The 20900-nt window shown below is 40.5% G+C and overlaps 2 protein-coding genes and 1 long non-coding RNA gene across 5 annotated transcripts in view; 2 read left to right on the top strand and 1 right to left on the bottom strand.

Moving 5' to 3' along the window:
* Positions 1-260: 260 nt before the first annotated feature.
* LOC117603078 (uncharacterized) overlaps positions 261-20900 on the bottom strand; it is a 61591-nt gene continuing 40951 nt past the window's right edge. Inside the window, exon 3 of the long non-coding RNA XR_004581131.2 lies at positions 261-596. This is a non-coding gene — a long non-coding RNA (uncharacterized LOC117603078). The remainder of the gene's footprint in view (positions 597-20900) is intronic.
* On the top strand, positions 4610-6710 carry Npc2b (Niemann-Pick type C-2b). Its single transcript, XM_034321829.2, has 3 exons — positions 4610-4841; positions 5961-6265; positions 6351-6710. Exons 1-3 carry the CDS (start codon positions 4763-4765, stop codon positions 6432-6434), a joined length of 468 nt encoding a protein of 155 aa, XP_034177720.1. The 5' UTR covers positions 4610-4762; the 3' UTR covers positions 6435-6710.
* The window catches only part of LOC117603073 (kin of IRRE-like protein 1), a 246563-nt gene continuing 236174 nt past the window's right edge, over positions 10512-20900 (top strand). For 2 of the 3 annotated variants that reach the window (XM_034321811.2, XM_034321810.2), the window contains exon 1: positions 10512-12582. In XM_034321811.2, coding sequence (XP_034177702.2) covers positions 12498-12582 — 85 coding nt within the window. In that variant the 5' untranslated portion in view covers positions 10512-12497. The remainder of the gene's footprint in view (positions 12583-20900) is intronic. The other variant, XM_034321820.2, reaches the window with a different exon arrangement.

Here is a 20900-nt window from a genome sequence, read left to right as displayed (position 1 = left end):
ATGAAGAGATGTAAGGAATGTAGGGATGAAAAGAATGCAGGGATGTAAGGGATACAGCAGTGATGTAAGGAATACAGAGATGTGTGGGATTAAGATATGTACGGGATTAAGAGACGTAAGGGATGTAGAGATGTAGGAGATGTAGAGATGTAAGGGATTTGGAGATGTAAGGAATGTAGGGAATACACGGGAGTAATAAAATTAACACGTTCGTCTTCCTAATGAGTTTATTCAATAAGCTAAGGAGATAAATACAGCAAATTAAATGAACGCAGAGAATAAAATATAGATATATGTATAAGACTTGGAATATACTTATGATGGAGCACCATTGGTCGACGATTTATTGCCGACGTGTCGTAAACATTGCAGTTTACTTCATCAGGGCGAGAGACAACCCGATACTGATTGCTCCCGTACAGGGTGTCCCTATTTATCTAGAATTGAAGTTATTGTTGCGTGAAGTTCCAGTTGAGTGGAGTTGACTAATCGGGTGGCTGTTTTAATTGAATGGCCAGTCAATTAAAAAACCGGGAGGATGCTGTTCCAAATTGGATATATTGGCGCCCGTTCTCAAGGCACAAATTCAAAACCCTCTGAAAACAAAAGCATGTTTAGTCTTGTTGAATCTGTAGTCATTGCAATTAATAATGCGGTATAGTCTTTGATAATCTTCTATTACCACGAACGTGCGTTAGACTGTTGCAGCGCGAAGTGTTTCGAATTTTTATACTAGAATAGAGCAGATGGCGTTCGTTCTCAAAGCACAAATTCAAAACCCTTTGAAAACAATGGCGTGTCTAATCTTGTTGCATTTGTAGTCACGACTGATAATGAGTATGTCAGTCAGATTCATGGTGGAAGCATCTGTCCAATCACTGTGGAAAATGATTTTCATTTCTGTTTTACTGACCTCTGGTAAAACAGATTGATCCATATCTCATATTTAAAATACGAAAGATTGTTCGTTTAGGTATCGTTACTCAAATTTATTATTAGCATATCGCAAAATAAAGATATTATATACATTTTCATACATGTATTTAGGTGCGTTTCAGTTTTGTCCTTTCGTCTGCTGTTGATTCAATGCCGCCTGTTTTTCCGCAATCTTTCATGCGATAAAGATATGTAATACAACGTATTTATGCAAGCTAGCATACCGGAAATCATTAAACATATCTCTCATCAAAGAAATTACGTATTTGCAGTGGTACGCGATGATTTGCAGGCATTTTATTTATTCGATTCGATAGAATCCGTAACCACATATTCTAGCTACGAATGGAAACATCGCAGAAACGATTTCTCGTTCAGCTTTCATTTTCTTTGAAGACGTTTCACAGGAAATTAAGACGTAATTACTTAGCCGAGAGAAACTACTTTGCCTCTTATACAGTGTTCTAATTAGTCGAAATGAAGTAATTGTCTTTGCAAAGCATAGACGAAAAAAAAAAAAGCTATTTTAAAACAGATTATTTCCTATACAAACAGCTATGTGTCATAGCACTGTGCAAGTTTAATATAGACAAGAAACGCAGTAACTTGAGGTATGCGACATAGCCAGACGAATAACAGCCTAAAGGTAAATTCAGCAAAAAAGAAAATGTAACGTATAGATAGATTGTTCGAGGAGAAATATTTTTCTATAAAGCGAGCTGGCGTTCATGCAACGATCTTTAACGAAGAAGGAGAGGTCATGTGTGTACGGAAGCGTGGGCGTCAAGGAAATCGACTGAGGGAATCGCTTCACGCCGAAGAATATCAGCGATCATACGCGCGACGACTATCAATGCAAAGTTTCAGTCGTGTTTCGCTTACATAATTATTTTTACGTGGTCGCTTTTTTCATATCGCGTTTCCGAGAATCGAATAACGCTGAATCGCGCGAACCTCGGATCGTGATTTTCATTTACGCATCACCACGCTAATAACCTTCGTTTCTTCAGTTCATTTTTCATACCGACCACTTCCGTTACAAACATCCTGCGTCCAATTTCGATGCTTCTAACAACTGATGAACCAGCAATCTACAGTTTGAAGTTGAAATTTTTTCACAGGTAAATCGTTGAACAGGGCATGTATAATTAATACATTTGACTACCGTGACGGTCAACGGTGATCAATGCTTGAAATGTAACGTGATCGAATAATTAACACGTTTACTGCTGCGAGGGTCATTGCTGATTGACGTCTCAAGTGTAATATGATAAAAGGAATGAAATATTGTAAATAACAAATTAATAGTATAAAATAGTATTAAGCATATTACTGTCATGCAATTAATACCATTTTTAACTAAAAACTAAAACTTTGAACCAATTCACCTAGGTACTTATTTACTATCTCGTACGAATAATTATCTACTATAATTCGTATCCATTACAATTTGAAGCGTAATGTTATTCAAATAGTTTGGCGTGTCTACGGACGTGGGGCAAGTTATCTTCAATTTGGCGCCTACAATCCAGCCACCCTACAATTACTCAATTAAATTGTTTAGAAACCAGTTAACCGATCGAACCGAACCAACTGACGCGACGCGACCGATTATTATCATTATTATCATTATTCCAATTATTATCATCTCCTCTCCAATTTATCATGATATTATTTTATATTAAAAAATATAAATATATTTGATGCAGCGATGAGTAGTAGTAAGATACGGCACAGATTGTTTGCATCAATAAAGATGGAGTTTAAACGAACGCGTCCAATTTTTCGATAGCCGAAAGATTAATTGTACGAATAACGAATACACCGAACTGTATAACGAACCCGGTAATCAAACATACACATACGCAGCGAGACTTTTAAAATGATTCCGAGTCGTGTTGGAGTCATCAAGAATTCTCTACTTCTACCTCAAGGTTACTGTCGCTAACGACAGTAATTGGTATTCTAGCTGGCTTTCTACTTCTCCTGTTGCACTTTGCGTTTTTCAACCTCGTTTTTGTTCTTATCGTGCAATTATTATCTAGCCTCGGGTAATAATGCATCAGCTCGTTGAACGAGTCGTTAAAATAACCAAATGGCACCTATTCTTCGTTATACATTCTTTATTTATGTTCGAAGTCACGCTGGTATGATTTCAAGGAGATTTCGTAATGCTTTCAAACGAGATCCGACGACGCGAAGGTCGCTTAAGTAGAAATATTTCTTTTATTATTTATTTACTTTACCTTTATCGTCGAATTCGTCGGAGAAAAGGGAAAAGGAAGACGAAAAGAAGCGAGAAGGGTTTCGATGGGATTGGAACGCGTCGCGTATTAATCGGAGGTTATCCCGGTAAGTGGAAAAAAGGAATTTCATTTGTTAGAATGGCCAGAGTAGCGACACAGAACGTTGTTAATTTCCGGTGCTTTGTTCCTCGCGACCGCGAGCTCGTTTCATTTCCGTTTAGCGACACGACCGCATGTCACCGGAACGAACGAATAAGAAAAAGAGAAAAAGGAATTAAAGCTTCATCGAGGGAATGGCTTTCGTTAATCGTTCGAATGATCGCGTTGCTTTAGTTTCACGTTTAAAAAGATCCTTTTGTTGCGTCTGAAGATTTTACTACGATTTCTGATACATCATTGAACACGAATATTTGTTATTGCAAAGTATGTGACATTAACTCTCGAGATGATGAGAGATACGATTAAAGAAGATTCTAAAATGTTGCAATAGAAGGTAAGTATGATTATTGTTATTAATATATGAATTTTATGTACGCGATAAACGAACCTGGAAATATTAGATTATAATCAAAAGGAATAATTGTGCTAATTACACCAGCGCTCATTAAATGTTATATAAACCCATGAAAATTGTAAAATCCTTAAGAGATTCGAAATAAATATGTATTGTATAGATATTATCGTATATATAGTGAGTAATCACTGATCACACAGTTTGCACCAATATTGACATTTGGACGATCAGTTTCTATCGTAAGTCTAATGCATTTGACAATTGCTTGTTTAGGAGAATCATTATCGTGTAGAAAGAATAAAATTCTCCTCAATCGTCTTTGCACAAAGTAGTCAGCAGCAAATATGTACCGTTCGAATCACTCTTAAGCAATTAAAGTTGTCGAAACTTCATCTATTGTTGCACGTATCGAGTGTCGAGTGACGTTAATTGTTTGGACAGTTATTTTTGAAATATCGTACCCTGGACTATACTCGCGTTGCTTAAGAAAAAATGACGGACATGGCAATTATTTATAAGGAAATAAAAAAGTCAACATTTTTCTGGCGATTCCGTAATCGTCGAAAGAAAAATTGCAAACATCTTTTAAAACGAATCGGTTTCAAAAGTAAATGTATCGATCTTACGAAAAATAAGTCTAATTGTCAGTCCCGCTGATCGATCGCGATCCGTGAGACGATTGTGTGTCGATGTTAGAAGGCTCGGGGTTAATAGGTTAATTATCTTCCACGTTGCTCGATCGCGATCGATTCTGTCTTTCGCACGTCTTTTTATATTTTCCCGGCTTCATCGTTGTTTTTAACGTTTCATGAATTTACGGAATCCCTACCATTTTTATTTCGCTTTTTTCCCGCGTCCCCACCGAGGTCGCTCTTCCTCTTCTACGAGGAAGGGGAATCCATTTAAATTGAACTTTGACGAATCACCGGGCACAACGTTGCATCCCGCGGCAACTCTCACCGTCAGTCGAGAGTCGGACCTGGACCTGATTGGAACCAACAAGAGTGGCTAGCAGGATTCCTTGTTCAATACATTCTTCGTTAAGAACACGATACTTTTACCAAAGATGCTGAGGGAAACGATTTTCGTTTTCGCGGCTCTGCTCGTGCTCGCCAGTACCACGGAAGTCACTAAGTGCGGCACTGGTGCGTAACAAGATTGTTTGATTTTTCGTTACCAGAGTAAAAAGAAAGATTGTACTAGAAATCCGGAGGTTCGTTTGTTTTTCTGAATGTGATTTCAATTCAAATCGTAAGTGTAGTTTGAAATGTAGTTTTGAAGATAGAAACGTAACCGTTTGAATTTCACGGTTGCTTTTGTTCTCTGTCGAAAAGTGCGATCGCGTTGATTCAGTAGTGGAATAGATGAAATAGATGAAATTAATAATTTTAATAGACAAGTTTTATTTTATCAAAATCCAACTACTTCTAAGAGGTCATTTCTATTTTCTATATATTTTTATAGGACGAATTGCTGTGGAATTGAAAAATTTATTCTTCTCATTGTTAGTCTGTTTGCAGACAACATTGTAAAAGTTTCTTGTTACTTTAAGAAATCAATAATTTTCATATTTACAGTCTCAAGTCCAAGTTATACGTTAGATCACTAGGTATACAAAACCGGTTGTATCTACTTAACGTAGTGTTTGCATTTAAATGTACACACATACAAGTTTACATCACGTTCATCATCAATAACGTTACTAAGTTACCAAAATTTATCAATTCCCTTTGAAAACGATCAATTTCCTCGCGCATCGAGCACGAATGCTCGTAATTTTCCTTAGCCTGTCGTTAATAAGTGGATTACTTGCACGCACCGTTCTAATTTGTTCTTTTTTCTGAAGGAGAAAACTTTCCACTGTGCGTGGCTACTTACAATCTCCGTTTATATATACTCCATTTGATCACCTTGAAATCGATTATTTCGAACCGGAGAAACGGAGTTTCTCCTGCATCTTCAATTCAACGTATTTTTTTTCTTTGTTTTTCCTTCTGTTTGTTTTATTATGTAAATCGAGTTTCTCAGCGAAAAGAAATATGCAAAAGTATACATTGTAAGAGCATAAAAAAGAAACTGGTCGTCTGGTCGAGCATTATTATCAATGAAAACGTTGCGAGATGCTGGTTCGATGAGGTCAACAGAGAAATCCACTTCTATTAGTATCCGGTTATGTAATCCTCGTCTTGCCGTTGTAATCTTCGGAAACGCTTCAAGATTCGACGTACTTGATGAACATCTTCTTTCTTTCTTTCCTGTTACAGGAGAAAATTTCGAGGATCCTAATCAGGTTAAGATATCCGGCTGCGACGTACCACCGTGTAAATTGAAACGCAGGACAAAGTATTCGATCGAGGAGAAGATCGTGCCAGATCGAGATGTCGAGAACCTGGTGAATTCGGTGAACGCCGCTATTCTGGGTGTACCGTTGCCCTTCGTCGGCGTCGATGGGACCAGCGCATGCAACAGCATGTTCAACGTGGACGGAAGTCCGGCTGGGTGCCCTCTGAAGAAAGGAGTGGAATACGTTTACAAGCAAGAGTTTCCTATACTTCAAATTTATCCCACTGTTAGTGTCTTCATTTTCAAATTACGTGTCTTGAACGATTTGAAGTTATAATTTTTAATATTTGTTTTTTCACTTTTTCTTTCAGGTCTCCATGGTCATACATTACGAGCTGATGGACGGAAATCACTCGGTGGCATGTTTCGAAGTTCCAGCGAAGATCACCAACTGAGAGGAGCTGATTCGTTATTTTTTCTAAGAGATTCGAACACCGTACCCCCTCTTGGAAGTCGCGAATCTCGGCCTCTGGGTCCGAAACAAAGTGTAAAATAAAGATTGACGACGTGGAACAGAGAGCGTTCGTTTTGAGAAACGAATCTTTCCCGCGAGGAGAGAGCGATCTCTTTTTAAATAGTTCAATTAATGAACGAGCTTAATCAGTATCCGCTGTACACTGTATCACGCGTAATTATAATTAATAATAAAAATGCTTTTATATGTTATCAAATCTCGTTTCTGTCCTCCTTACTCAATGAATTTCCTGTACTTTGAACCTGACCTCGCATCATTATGTCAGCTAATATGGTCAACGATCACTATATATATACTATACAATTAACGAATGAATCAAGGAAGGGAAAGATTTATCTAACATAATTTTAAGATAACGTGAATTTGAAAATGATAGGTGGTCGATAATATAGAGATCTCGAGAAGATTGGTAGCTGGTGCCACACACGGCTGTTCAGAGAAATGTCTCCTAGATGTTTGCTTTCTCCGATGGTACGACCATTCAAATGGAGCTAATTCGCCATAGGGGTGCATTATAGGGGTGTCCCCTACACTTGGCGATGTTTGAAAGTAACAATGAATACTCTTCGAGGCATTAAATTAAATGTAATATTGTTGCATGTCCGAAAAACAATAAAGAGCTATTAGAAAGTACAATCTTAATCCGAAATAAGCGGGTGTTTCCTGGCTCGAAATTAGCGACTAACCCTCTTTTTTGTTTCAAGTCCGCAAAACGAGAGATTCGAAAACAAGTAAGAAAGTACATAGTTGCTCGACCGATTACTTTATAGTAATTTATCTGATCCGTAATAAGCAAAATTTCGGCGCAAAATTGTAGCACTAACGTGAAACCTTGTACGATAATAATAATATGTACGGTAATAATTTGCAAAAGTATATGAGAATAAATCGCTAAAACGCGTAGGATTGATCGAAAGAAAAAATGATGAGAAACACATTGAAAGACGTTTTCGTAACAAGTCTCTTCGCGAAGATTATGTTTTCCAGGATTCTTCCTTTTCTATTTCAACAATACCGATTTCTTCCAAGCGTTTCATTCGACCGGGAATCCATGCAGACGTATAAAGCTGAATCGAAGCGCGCGATAACGAGCTCACAGCACGCGGTATTCGTGGCAGGTTTCATAAATAACGAAAGTTGCGAACGATCTGTCTTCTCTACCCGCTTATTTTCCCCCAGCCCAACCGTTCGTGTCTCATCGTGAGTTACAAAAGTAAATTACGACAGCCGGTTGATCGATACCATCTCCATTAATAATTCAATTACAAACGGTTGTAGTGATTGTAGTCACATGTAGGTGTACCCATCATTCTTCATCCATGTCTTATTATTATTTTAGACTTTCGAAAGAAATCGAAAACTTCTCTTTGTTTTTCTTCACCCGTCGAATCATGGATCTTGATCTATCATAAACGATACTCGCTTTTTGGAGATCATCGTGTTATCAACTAAAGTTTCATAAAGATCGAGTAAACGTCGTCGCGTGAAGGAAAACCTTCAAAGTTAATCTGAAACTCGAATCGCACGGAACGAAAACGTTTTTTACCGGTGTCGTGCGATCAGAGAGCTTAATGACCACGTTAATAGCGGACTTCTGCGTAACGTCGCTCGATCAGAAAGCTCGAAGCTCGCAATTTTTGCTCAACGTCCACTTTTTCGTGATACCTCACCGCTGCACGTAACCTCGCGTTGCGTTTCGATTAAGCTTGATCGTTTTATCGGTACTCCCGCGACAATAACAAATGGTACTTCAAACCACACCATTTGACGGCTGCGCTAGGAAAGAAACGAGAAAACTTTTCAGAAGAATAACACGGGAATTTGTCGGTGGTCTCTAAATTATCGTGTCTTCTTCATTTTTACAAAATTTGCACGCGTTCTAAATAAATTACACCACCGTCCTATATCTACCATATACCAAGTACATATTTGAATTTTCAGAATACTGTAAAAATCCAAAATTCGACAATCCTTACGTTCTCCCGTTGCTTTTTCATTCGCTATCTGTGTCAACTGGAAATTAGTTTTCATGAACGTACTACCGTGTAGCGTGCACGGAAGTAACGAGCAGGTTTTTATTTTCTTCAGACTTTATTATGAAATTTTTAGTACGTTAAAATTACACGGTAACGTGATATATGCGACACCGACGCTTCGTTCAAGCTCGCCGTTCTCAGTTTATATGTTACAACATTTTGGGAATTGAAATAAACGAGAATTAATCAAAGTTTCATTATACTAACAAATCCAGTTAGGTATGTAGGCACAAGGAATTCTTTAAAGTTAGACATAAGAAATCTATCTTGGAGTTTTTTTATTAATGAACAAATATGTATTATAAATGACAATGAACGTGTGTAAATTAGCAGTGTAAATTTAGTTTCTATGTATGAAATAGGTATGCATATTCAAGGGGATGAAGAAATCTTGTGTATGTACAAGGGGCAGGTTTCAGTTATTAATCCTTTGTCAACGCTTCATTTATCGAGCAAGCTCATAACGAGTAAAGCGATTGCACGCAAAGAAAGGGTGGTTTTCGTATTCGATAAACCCTTCGGTGTTTTTATACATGGACGCAGACATGTCGTCGCAAGGGATGACACACGTGTACTCGGAGGCTCGAATAAGCCATTCCCTTGTCGAAAAGATAGCTTTCAGAAGGCACGAGTGGCATTCCTGCCTTTCAGAAGCTTTTAAGTTGACCATGATCCGTGACACCAGTCGGATAGCATCTGCTTCCTCGTCCTCCTCTTTCCTTCCTACCACTCTTACCACCCCTATTTCGATCTCTTCTACTCTCTACCTCTACTTCTACCTCCGTTCCTTTTCATCCCTTCGCGTCAACTCCCTTCCAGCCCTCTTAAGCCACTATGAACCGTCTTCGACATTGAACAGAAAGCAAACACTCGTCCGCGTCGACTACCGGAGTGTGAACAATTATCTAAACACCGCTATCGAGAAGCGTGTTTTGTCGGACGACCCTTCGTTTTCTTTCATCCGGACAAGTTTCGAAGCAATCGTCTCAATTAACGTTGACGTTATTTAGATGAACACTTTACATATTAGATTATCGAATTAATATTTAATTCGATTCAATTTATCGTTAGATGAATTTTTTTACCGTACAGATTCAAACGTAACTTCCAGCGAAAGGTTTCGAAATATTTACGCACGTGAAATCGATCGCCGGCTATGGAATCGAGAAAATATGCTATTCGAAAGGAAAACACGAATCTGTACACGAATCTATAGTTTCAGAGTAAATACAAAGCTACTGTAGTGAGTGTTTTCGGAGATGAACGAATATAGGCAACAGCAACCCCTTAGCTGTGTGCCGACGTTCTCCGATTCGTTCTCTTTCTATCGCGAGATGCAAAATTCGCGAACAAATCGAATTTTGTTTGCGAACTTTTTCGATTGTTCAACGCGCTCCACAATCTTCAGCGAGTGCTTTGAAGTAAAGAAACGAAAATCATAAATTTTCAGTCGGAACATTTTATATTCGATAAATATCGTAGATTATTTTCATTTAACTATAGTTTCTTTCACGAACTTTCAAATATTGAACAAAGAAAGAGAAATATAGTCTTGATGCAGATAGTTTCCTGAATAAATTGGTTATTCTATTCACGACAATCTAATGTTTAATTAAATTCTATAATACAAAAGCAAGACACGATATCGAACACCGTAGAACGTATGTGGGCCCCATTACCCCTTTCGCGAATGTTTACCAGCAAGTAGTATTATTCGAATGTACGTCCTTCCGTGTAGAACAAACATCCCGTTCAAGCTTAGCATCAAAGGGGTAAAGTGAGAGGAGAGGGGTAGAGAGGAGAGCAGCAGGAGGGTGCAGGGTGCATGGTGTACGCGACGAATCCCTTTTCACCCCTTTTCACCCCTTTCACCCCACTCGCGGATTTTCCTCCGACACCACCACCTCCTAGGGAGGCTTTGCAGGCTGCGCGTCCGTCGCCGCGCCGTTTGCTCGTCTTCTTCGCCAGTGTGCCGTCCGCCGTCGGTGGAGGACCACGTGTTCCTCATTTTTATGTAGCGTCGCGTCGATCTGCGTCGTCGACTTTTCTCTTTACGCGCGCTGTTTCCTCTGCCACCCCCGCAAACCCGATGCAAAGAAAAAAAGAAAGAAAACAACCGCTTGATTAATTCTTGATCCGCGAGTGTTCGTTTCTGCTGCTCAGTGATCGAAGGATTTATCGATGAAATGACTGAAAGTTGTTTCAAACACGTGTCAATGGGTAGTGAAGGAAGATTCTACGATCGACGAGCAAACGATGATATTTCGCGACAATATTTCTTGCTTGATGCTGTGAAAGGAAGAGTGTAAAGAAAAGCGCGCGAAAATTGAAAGGAAAGACTCGAGGATTTTCAGTGATTATGGTCGGTTTATATGTCGGCTGATATCGATGATATAAGGGTTGATATTCGACAATATCTTCGCTCGGATCGATTTCGAATAGATTGCAGGCCTGTCTCGTGTCGTTGCCTATTCCAGGCGAACCGAAAATCAGTGGCGAGCCAACGTGATCGAAAACCTCCCCGCAGTACTTCATCTTTTCTTTGAATTATGAAATAACGTCCACGAATTAACCATCAGAAAAAGATTTTTCAACGTACACCCGCTTCGCCCATGTTGAAATGATTTTTCATTCGAAATCTTGTTACTAATTAATTTGATTCCTCCACACGAAGCGATTTTCGATCATTTGGCCAACCCTTAAAAGCCATACAACCGATGATGCCCATAAACGCAAATGGCGTACGAATGGCTAGTTCGAAGGTTTGAAAGCATCCTAGAAAGTTCTCCACATGGGAATAATTAGAGAACTCGATACTCCTCTCGAATGGAAATATCTGTGAAGCGTGCAATTACCCTTCGCGGGATGGAATCATCTTGAAAATCTATATAGAGAAAGAAAAGCAAAATTCAATTTTCGATCGCTTGGTCGAAACTTGACGGTCATAGACGAACAGTTTAGAAAGTATACACCGTACGGACGTCTAGTTTGAAGGGTTGAAAGCCTGTGGAAAAGCTTTACTCCCAACAGTAATTATAATAACATTCAAAGTTCGTTTGGCAAAACTTTGCGCGTTACGTACCTATACACGGCATCGTCGTTACGAAGGTTGGAGTGTATAGACAGCCAGCTTAAAGGGTTAAAAGCGTTCCGAGAAGCTGCAGAATTTAAGGATACGTTCAGAATACATAGATGCCCCGAAAAGCTGGCAACGCGTTTAAAATTGTGAACGGTGCCGTTGTGATCGTGATCGTGATCGTGATCGCGATCGCGGCAGAGGCGATAGACGAAGCGAGCTCAGGTGTAAGTTGTCCAGGTGGCAGTCGGTTGAACGCTACTTTCTGAACCGGCTGTGTTGCTACGGTGAATTCTGCGGCCTCGGTGGACACGTAGCATGGTCACCGTTGATTACGGCTATCATGCCGGTCGTTGCAGGCTATCGGCGGAAGTGGCGAGCGGTTAGGTCGGAAGCGCGTGGGACGCGTGTCCGGCGAGCTTTAATATAGCTGGTGGATGAGAGGCAGGAGGAAAAAAAGAGAGGAGACGGTGAAGGAGGGGTTGCGGTACGCGGTTGTGGATGCGGTGCTGGCTGCTTTAATTAGCGTTTAACCGAAGAGGAAAAACAAGAGGCGTCGGATTAGTGGTGCCAGAATCAGGCGAACGTTAATGCGAGAAATCAATTTATTTCTCGTTCTATTTCGTCCTGTATATTTCGACGAGGCAAAAGGAAAAATGTCGATCATGGATCGTGGACGATGGTAGAAAAAATGAGGTCGGAAGTGCGTAAGATAAAAGTGCAGGAAGTCGCGAGTGAACCGGATACTGTACGAGGATGACCTAACAGCAAGTCTCGATTGAAACCATTCGTCGTTTGCTTTTGCCTGTTCGCGTACGAGTGCTCTGTGGGATTCGTGACGAGGATAACGAGAAACAACGAACGAGAGAACATGTGGAGTGTACTGTTACTCGTCGGACTAACGAAGGCTGTCTCCAACGTCGCTGGGATCGCTTCCACCGTTGACGAGAAATCGGGTGAGTCCTCTTTTTTCTTCTTTTTCTTTTTTTCTCTTCACCTCTCGTTACTCGGATGGGAGAAGAAAGTACTAGCAACGTCTTGATCTCGAGGCGTGTCTTTTCAAGCGTTTTTCGATGAGATATTCAGCAGCGAACGGTAGCTGGATAGCGAAATTTCCTTCCTTTCTGTACCTTGTGTTTTGTTGTTGTCGAAACAAATTCTCGCCTCCAAACGATCGATGCAGCTTTATAATATTTTCAATCGATGAGCCAGGCCTATAGGATTGTTAGGGAAAAGTAAGTTTGAAATAAGAGAGGATATCGTGTTGAAAATTTTGTAACAAACCTATAAACACTTGATTCAGCATAGGTAATATTTTACTACTACACCATAATGTACTCTGCAAAGTTGTGAACGCAAATTTTTAATTCTATTTCGAGCTGGTACGCGTCATGATTCTATTTTCGATGTTCCTTTATAATTATGCAAAACTTGGACCATATATTAATGAATTATTAATAACATAAATTAATGGATTATTATTATCATCATTGTTACTAATGATGCAAATTAATGAAATACTAAAAGCTGTGATAATCCAGATCACTATGGGTAATTAATAATTTTCGAGCGTATATTGCTAACCTTTAGCAACCTTTTACGCACATTTTACTGTAGATAGTCCTTAATTGCTTATCATCTAATGATGCGGTAAGTTATCAGGCTTTGTTCTAGACCCCAAACCATCTTGGTTGGAAAGTTGGAAAGTTTAATTCGCGTAGAAACATGGCGAAACAGTGTAGTTGATATTTCGCGGAGAAAATGGATTCGAGGGGATAACGATTTTCGCGCGATTCCTCTTTTCGAAAGACCGTAGAGGGAAGACGGGTCGATAGGTATTCCCCGAGTGTCGTATAATGTATCGGGTACGCGTCTGTGCTTTCGTTGGTAGTTGCATTTCCTGTTGGTCCCACCGGATGGTTCGTAGTATGCATCTTTACGCGATCAAGCGCAGCTGCATGTAATCAAATTGGACGGATACGTAGATTTTGGATTTTCCTCGAATAGACATTGATTTTCTCTGCTATCACGGAGCTTGCGTTAACACTGTTTTTCTTTCACTTATCGTTTTCTCATCACAAAACGATCGCAAACGTACCGCCTATAATGTTCTCTGTTTAAAAGGCAAGTTTGTACCACTTACAGGGTACAGTAATATTGTAACAATTAAGAGTAATACGTTTGGAGATTCGAGTCCCAAAGCCCGAGGAAGTTTGTCATTGTTTCGCGATTGAAAACTCGGCTTTGCTAAGCGGCCAAGGTGCTCGTAATCGTTCTCGTGCTCGCTGCCCTATGACGCGCATTGTCTTCAACACGAAAGTTCTCCGACTTGGCGCAACTACTCCGAGAATTCGATTAAAGCCGGAGTCTCGGTGGCCAACTGGTCGGCCGGTCGTTCGATCCGATCTCTAAGTCCACGACATTCCGATCGTCTGCGACCGCGATTCCCAGGATCACCTGACGTTTCACGCCCGTTATCCGAAAGGTTCTCTCGAGAATCGTGAATTTTGCCCTTTGGCTTGAACTTTGGCTCGGCCGACCGAATCGACGTAAAAATCAAGGAAATGTACCGAAAGAAATCTGTGCGAACGCGACTTGAAGAACGGAAGTTGGTGGGTGTAAAACGTTTGCAGTTTCGAAAGCAAAACTTTGATTTTCGTTTATAGGATATTTTGATAGTTGCCTACTGACCGTAGATCGTTGTTTATCTCGGCTTCTTTATCTTGTTTAAATTTAAGTAATTATCTATCCTGCAGCAAATTTCTATTTACTTTCATCCTTTATTATTAATTATTACACGTACCTACTTCCTTTTCTCTTCTTTCTGTTCGATAAACACTTCCATTGCAACATGCGCAAATATGCCGACGGATCGAGCTTGTTATTAATTATTGATGCCACGGCAATAACTCGACGCGACGCGGTAATAATGGTCGAAAATATGATCGCACGGAGAGAGAAAGAGAGATATAGCTGTACGTCCTACATACAGGAGAACGACTGACCACGCGCAACGTTCCCGCGCTACGATGCACGGTAAATATATTCCTGTAACGCAACAATTATCGACGGTATCGTTTATTATTACTCGTTCGTCGGCTTCTCGCTTCGACGAATACCGGAGCGAGAAATATTATTGATGTAGTTATCTGTGGGAATAATTAAGTCCTTTCATTAATCGTTGATTCGTATCTCCGATGCAAGATTTGGTCCGTTACCGATGTTTACTTTAGAGAAAGTTTCATCTTCTTTTATAATTAACGATTGTAGATGGCTATTTCTTTTTTCTTCATACGTTGCGATCATTCAGAAGGAACACTTTCAGCTCGTACTAAACACATTCAGTCATAAACGTTTCGACCAAATATTTAACGACTATCCTTGTAATTGGATAGATTTGCAAATATGAAGCATGATAAAATCTACTAACGAAATACAGAAGGTTTTGTACTTCCCTTGTGAGCCACAAAGTCGAGGCAACATAGAGAACGGTGCTTAACGTAGTATCGAGTATTCGTCGACTTTTCTTTTTCCGAGAATGTTTAACGAACCGATTTGCCGTAGTTTCTTTGGCGCGCGCGCTTTCTTCTCTGTTCGTTCATTCGCTTGCGCAACCTATTTTTCCGCGTCAACTTCGTCCTCGGTTATTTTATTCCTTAATTTGCTCCTACCACCCACGGCTCGTCTTACCGTTCTCCCCGGCTCCTTTCTCCTCGACACGGTTTTCCTTTCGTCACTGTTTCCCTTCGTTTACTTCAGTGATGCGGCTTTTTTCTCTTTTTCTTCTTCTTTTTTATCTTCGATAAATAGCATTTGAGAGGGGAGACAATAAGACGTTTACGACTTACGATGTTACATCCATTTGGAACTTTGTCTCTTTACAATTCATAGCTCATCCTTACCGATATCTTCCATTAGATTTTTCGACGGTTTCAGATTTTCCTCTTGCTTATTCCAGACGAAGTGCGTTAATGAAACGTCTGGCCACCTAAATTCTGAGGATTCCATAATTACTCTAATTTTGTTCTTGTAGCTACGATCGTGAATGCCGCAATTCACTCTACGTATGGTAATAAATTTTTTTAATCATAAAAAAAGGTACCAATTTTTAAATGATGAAGTAACTTATGAAGTAACTGTATAACTTTTCAATTTATCCAATGTAATATAAAATCAAGAGATGTATCTAGTTGTATACGTCGCGTAATGATATCTTTTGCTGCTTTTGATATTTAACGCGTTCGTTAGCAATTTCGCTCCATCAAAAAGCCGAAATAAAATTAAATATGATATTTACTCCATTAATCTATTTTACATTGGTGAATATCGTACCTTCTCGACAGCCATTGATCGAACGAGTGTGCGCATAGTAGCTCCCTCCGTAGCGAGCGTGCGTTCGTCAAAACGGAACAGCAAATAAATTTGTCTTTTTTTTTCGACAGAGGAAAGAGCTTTCGCAAACCTCGATTTGGCCGCTCGATTTATTTATTCTTTCTGTTTTTCCTTTATTTTCTATTTTTTTTTTTGTTTTTTTTTTGTTTTTGGCTGCATTCAGGATCGGCATGGCATCGTCGTGTTGTTGCCGAGCCGCGTCGAATCCAATATTTCTCGGCGTATCTCGGCACCGGCTGTTGGCAACTCCCCTTTCCCTCCTTCATTTTCCCTGGATACATCTCGCCGCTTTAAGCTGCGATCCTGTCGCGTCGACAGTTACAAACGAGACGTCCTATAACTGTCAGCAAGTAGGAGGGAGGTACTAGTTCGGTCCGAGACGCTTCCTTCCTAGTGAAATTACGCGTGAACGTCTCTCGATCATGGCTGGTTACTTGCACGAAACTGAAGCGTTAACGTAACCGCGTGTCGTGCTGGCTTAATCGATATCCAAGCGATTAATCAACCCTTGACTAACTCTCCGTCTTTCGAAGAAGCTTTCCACCTTTTTATCGCAGCCTGCACCTCGTCGTATCTTTACTAGTGTTCGACTTTGTCAATCGTTCAAGCTTAAATCACGCCTTAACTATTACCAGCTATTATTATCGAAATCTTTTTTCTTTTTCTTTGACAAATCTATCGCTTTGTAGCTTGTTCCTATAATGCGCGAGAAGATGGCATGCGATACAGGAAAGAAGCAATGGGATCTTCGTTTGCTCCGCCTGACCCCACTCCTAATGTCTAGCCTAATCCCCACCCATAGGTATTGGAGTCTATGCCACTGTTTTGAAGTCACTGATTCGATAAGCGATTCGACCAATTACGAAAATACTTGTGACGCGAAGTGGGGATGTCGGGTAGTGGGGCATACTGTGCAGAGATGAGATGACGAGCGGAAAGAATGCGCGTACGATTGGTCGCAGTCGGTAAGACACGCCTCACGCACACGCATTCTAGATGGTCGCGCGTTAATGGCCGATGCGGTCACATACCAATCGCTAGTCATCTTTCTATCTAAGCGGAGTATTGTCCACCGCTCACAAGTCCCATGAAAATAAGGTAATTTGATTGATCGCGCCCCACCTCAGCTGTCACGTATTTTCGTACAGCTGACGAATGGTTGAATATTAGATATTGTATACCGATTTAACGCGATTTTTCGATGTACGTATAATATAACGATGATACACTGCAACTTAATGCTAAAGCAAGGTTGAAAATGAATCACGCAGAAGATTGATGGAAAACGGTGCTTTATTCTTGATCGGAGCGTGCTCTGTGAAGGCTGTGGCGTGACTGGCTTAGGTAGATTTCGGTGCAGTAGGTTATTCTGCTAAAGTAAGAAAAACGAAATTTCATTGGCTAGATTTTTAACATAAAAGCTAAGTTTCTTGTAATTTGGACAATACCCTTCGTGAATACTACGTAACTACCTATAGATGTTCATAAGAATAAACTCTATTGTAAGAAGGTATTGAAATATATTATTTTTTGCACCTTTTATTACACCTATAACACGTTCGACACGTACACATTTTATACATTTTCGCGTGTTATAAAGGCATGAACATTCTCGATCCAGTCACAATCATTACTTTTTCAACATTTCGTACATTTTTCAATGGAACTCTGTGCATTTTGTCGACGCGATAAATTGTAAGCAAGTAGCTCCACTTCTCTGTTATTCGCAGAGGTTGCTACCCGATTTCTCTATCTTTCCATCTGTTCGATTAAATATGTTCGTCCATCTGGCGTCGACGGACGCGTCGGGGCGAAAGCAATTTCCGAACGATCGAGATCGTGTTCCAATTACCGATCCAGGCTCGCGAAGGAATTCGGGAAATCCTCTCGAGGGTGGAGGACGGTGAACGGAGGGAGAAGGAAGCGCGGAACGCGGCCGTTTCGTTGCTACTGACGAACATAATTAATGCACCACTTTATTCTCATGAATTTATAATTTTCTGCGATGGTAAATAACTGCAGCAAATATTTGCATACGAGATGCAATAATTTGGTTGTTAATTTATTAGCGTTCGATACGCACCGATATCGAAGTTACGCCGCTCGCGTAAATATTGGTATGAAGTTTCTCTGTCCCGTTATTCCCGCGATCTCTTGTAATTTCGTTTCTTTGTCGATGTGGAAGTGACGCGTACGCGTCACAGGAAACCGATTGTTTCAACGATATTCGTCGGATTTTCGTGTAACGAGTATACGTTTATGGATAATATAACTTTTGTGAATTAAATACAGTCACTCGCATTAATTTTCGCCCATCGCGTCAACACTGAATTTATCGCTTTCTGTAATAAAGAGTTAATCAGAAATATTGTATTGCTTATTACGGCCTATGCTTATTACGAAAATTATTAACGCATTGAATGCCAAAATAAAGAGGAGCACGCATAGTCAAACAATCGTTCGAAATGTGTTAAACCTTTAAAGCTTTAAGGATAATTGAATTGAAAACTAAATCGACATTCGTTGGTGCATTAAGCCACGAATCTGGGTTACTGGTAGATATTATTCTCGGTTACCAGATGGTGGAAAAACGAGCTACTAAACTGACCCGTAGAACGGTATCGAAGAGTTTCTTAAATGAGACACCGAAAAGAATGCTCCCTCGATACCCGAAGAATGCGGAAACTCCATGGCTTCGGAGTGAACAAAAAATGGCATCTCTTGGATAAGTTAGTATTGTGGAAAGAATCAATGGTAGAGGATACTTTGGATCCTTTCCCTTTGTTTTTAGCGAACGATTTGGAATAATTGAAGTGCCGTCGAGAACGAGTAACGATTGCATTATTGCCGAAGCAAATGCAAACGCTGTTTCGCGCAATCGAAGCACAGAAGGCGAAAGAAACGGAAGTTGAAACGATTTCCATTAAAAGCAACGAGACTCTTTATTAGATTAGATTCTTAAGGCTTTCACGGTTCCCGTACTTATCTAATTGATCGACCGAATAATCCAGATAAGTCCATTGGTGATCGCTGATCCGTGATCGAAATCTCTAACTTTACAATTATGTACCAACAATTATTATTTGAAGATGCATGATCTGATTGACAATAAAATGACGTCCAGCCGGAAGAAGAAACGTTCATAGCTCCGAATGAATTCGTAACCTGTCGGTGCGAGATCGAAGCCCGTTATCTTTGTCGTCTCTCAACTTTACCCCCGGACGCGAGGAATCGACGATAGGAAATAGTTTGAAATCGTTTTGCTAGACAACGCCGGAAGCGAGATCGTTTCTATCGACGAGATTCAATCCCAGCTCTGCGTCGACTCCTGCTGCGAGATCCTTACGGGCCTAGATTGCACGTGTCGACTGTAAGACTGTACTACTCTATTCGATCCTGTTAATCGTAAACGAATATACTAACGTTCTTATTAAATTTCTAACATCGTACATATCAGCTTGAGAAATTAATAATTAATTACTTGATCAATCTACCAGCGTTCTTAATCCGTTTTTCATTTTGGAAACAGAGTTCAACCAGAATAAGGACACTGGTGTATTTGTGTATTTTTGAATAAGCCGGTATTGTGTAAACTTAAATAGATAGCAACGCAATCTGCTGAGAGCAGGGTGCGTGAATCCTGGACATTCGACGAGAACGAGGACGAGTCGTGGAAGGACGTCCACGGCATCCTTCTCGTCGTAATCGTCATCCTCCGGATTCAAGTTGCTTGACGCCGGCCTAACCATAGACAATAGGAGCATGGTCAGTACGGTACCATTATCCGCCTCTCGCGTCTATGACAAGCCCATGAATTATGCAGCGTAATGTAGACGGATACGCGGACCCCTCCTCTCCACGCTTCCACGTCCACCGTGTTGTTCCATTCGGTAATGCTGCTCCTATTGCTTTCAGCCGCACGATTTACTCATTACTTGTTCGATTTGCGCTTGTTTACTCCTTCACCGCGATCCGGGGTGGGAGAACCTTCGTATTCGATCATTTACACTTCTTACAATTAGAACGATACAAGCTAGTCTTGCAATTGACGCGTATCATTTCCGCTTACGTTACAGCGTTCCTAACACCGTACCGTACACCGCAATTGCCAATATTACAGACCCTACAAATATCAATACGGCGGTGTGTAAATTGCCGTGGCAAAGTAGGGAAACGGCCGATGCCATGTTTCAATCCGACGAACGATCAGCAGCAGTTCCGATATTACCAGATTCCTATTACCTTGGCTTTCGCTACCGCCGTCAACATCGATCCATCGAAAACGCCACGTGCTTACCGCGTCATGAATAATTTGACATCTACGAAACGACGCATTCATAGCCGACGACTTCCTCTTTTCCTCTGTGTCCCTCCACCGCTCGTATTCACGAATATGTGTCAAATCGTTTCACCGAAACTCACCGTTCACGGCGAATTCTAATGACAATATCGAAGCGAACGATTCCTCTTTGAAAAGTATCAGTCGGAGAGCGGAGAGCAATTTTTAGAGAACGACTCGATTGTTGTGTAATATTTTCTGTGGATTTTATCACAACACCGACGACACTTTTATCGAAGGTTTCAAGAAAAAAGTGATACAAATTCGGCGAGTTTCTCGCGAGAAGACGCTCCTATTTCTCCTGAATCGGTTTCGTTGGTTTTTTTTTCTTCCTCAATCATTCTACTGCTAAATCAATGAAAACACGAAGAAGACGCGATCGCACAGAGAACCGGGTTATCCGTCGAAATGAAGTTGAAGCGAACAGGAATCTCCTTTAAAAACGAAATTTCCCCCTGAACGAACTCGGTTACTGTGTGCAGACGTATAATCCTCGCTGGATTTTCGCGAAACTTTAACGCGAAACTCCGTGTGCAACGGTTA

Source organism: Osmia lignaria, chromosome 12 (assembly GCF_051020975.1).
Source record: "Osmia lignaria lignaria isolate PbOS001 chromosome 12, iyOsmLign1, whole genome shotgun sequence".
NCBI lineage: Eukaryota > Metazoa > Arthropoda > Insecta > Hymenoptera > Megachilidae > Osmia > Osmia lignaria.
The sequence above is the reverse complement of the archived record's forward strand: the minus strand, read 5'-3'. Positions and strand labels throughout refer to the sequence as shown.

Coding starts and splice junctions, on each gene's coding strand:
- Npc2b (XM_034321829.2), top strand. CDS start 4,763: ATGCTGAGGGAAACGATTTTCGTTTTCGCGGCTCTGCTCGTGCTCGCC. Junction 4,842..5,960: donor AGTCACTAAGTGCGGCACTG/GTGCGTAACAAG, acceptor TTCCTGTTACAG/GAGAAAATTTCGAGGATCCT. Junction 6,266..6,350: donor TACTTCAAATTTATCCCACT/GTTAGTGTCTTC, acceptor TTTTTCTTTCAG/GTCTCCATGGTCATACATTA.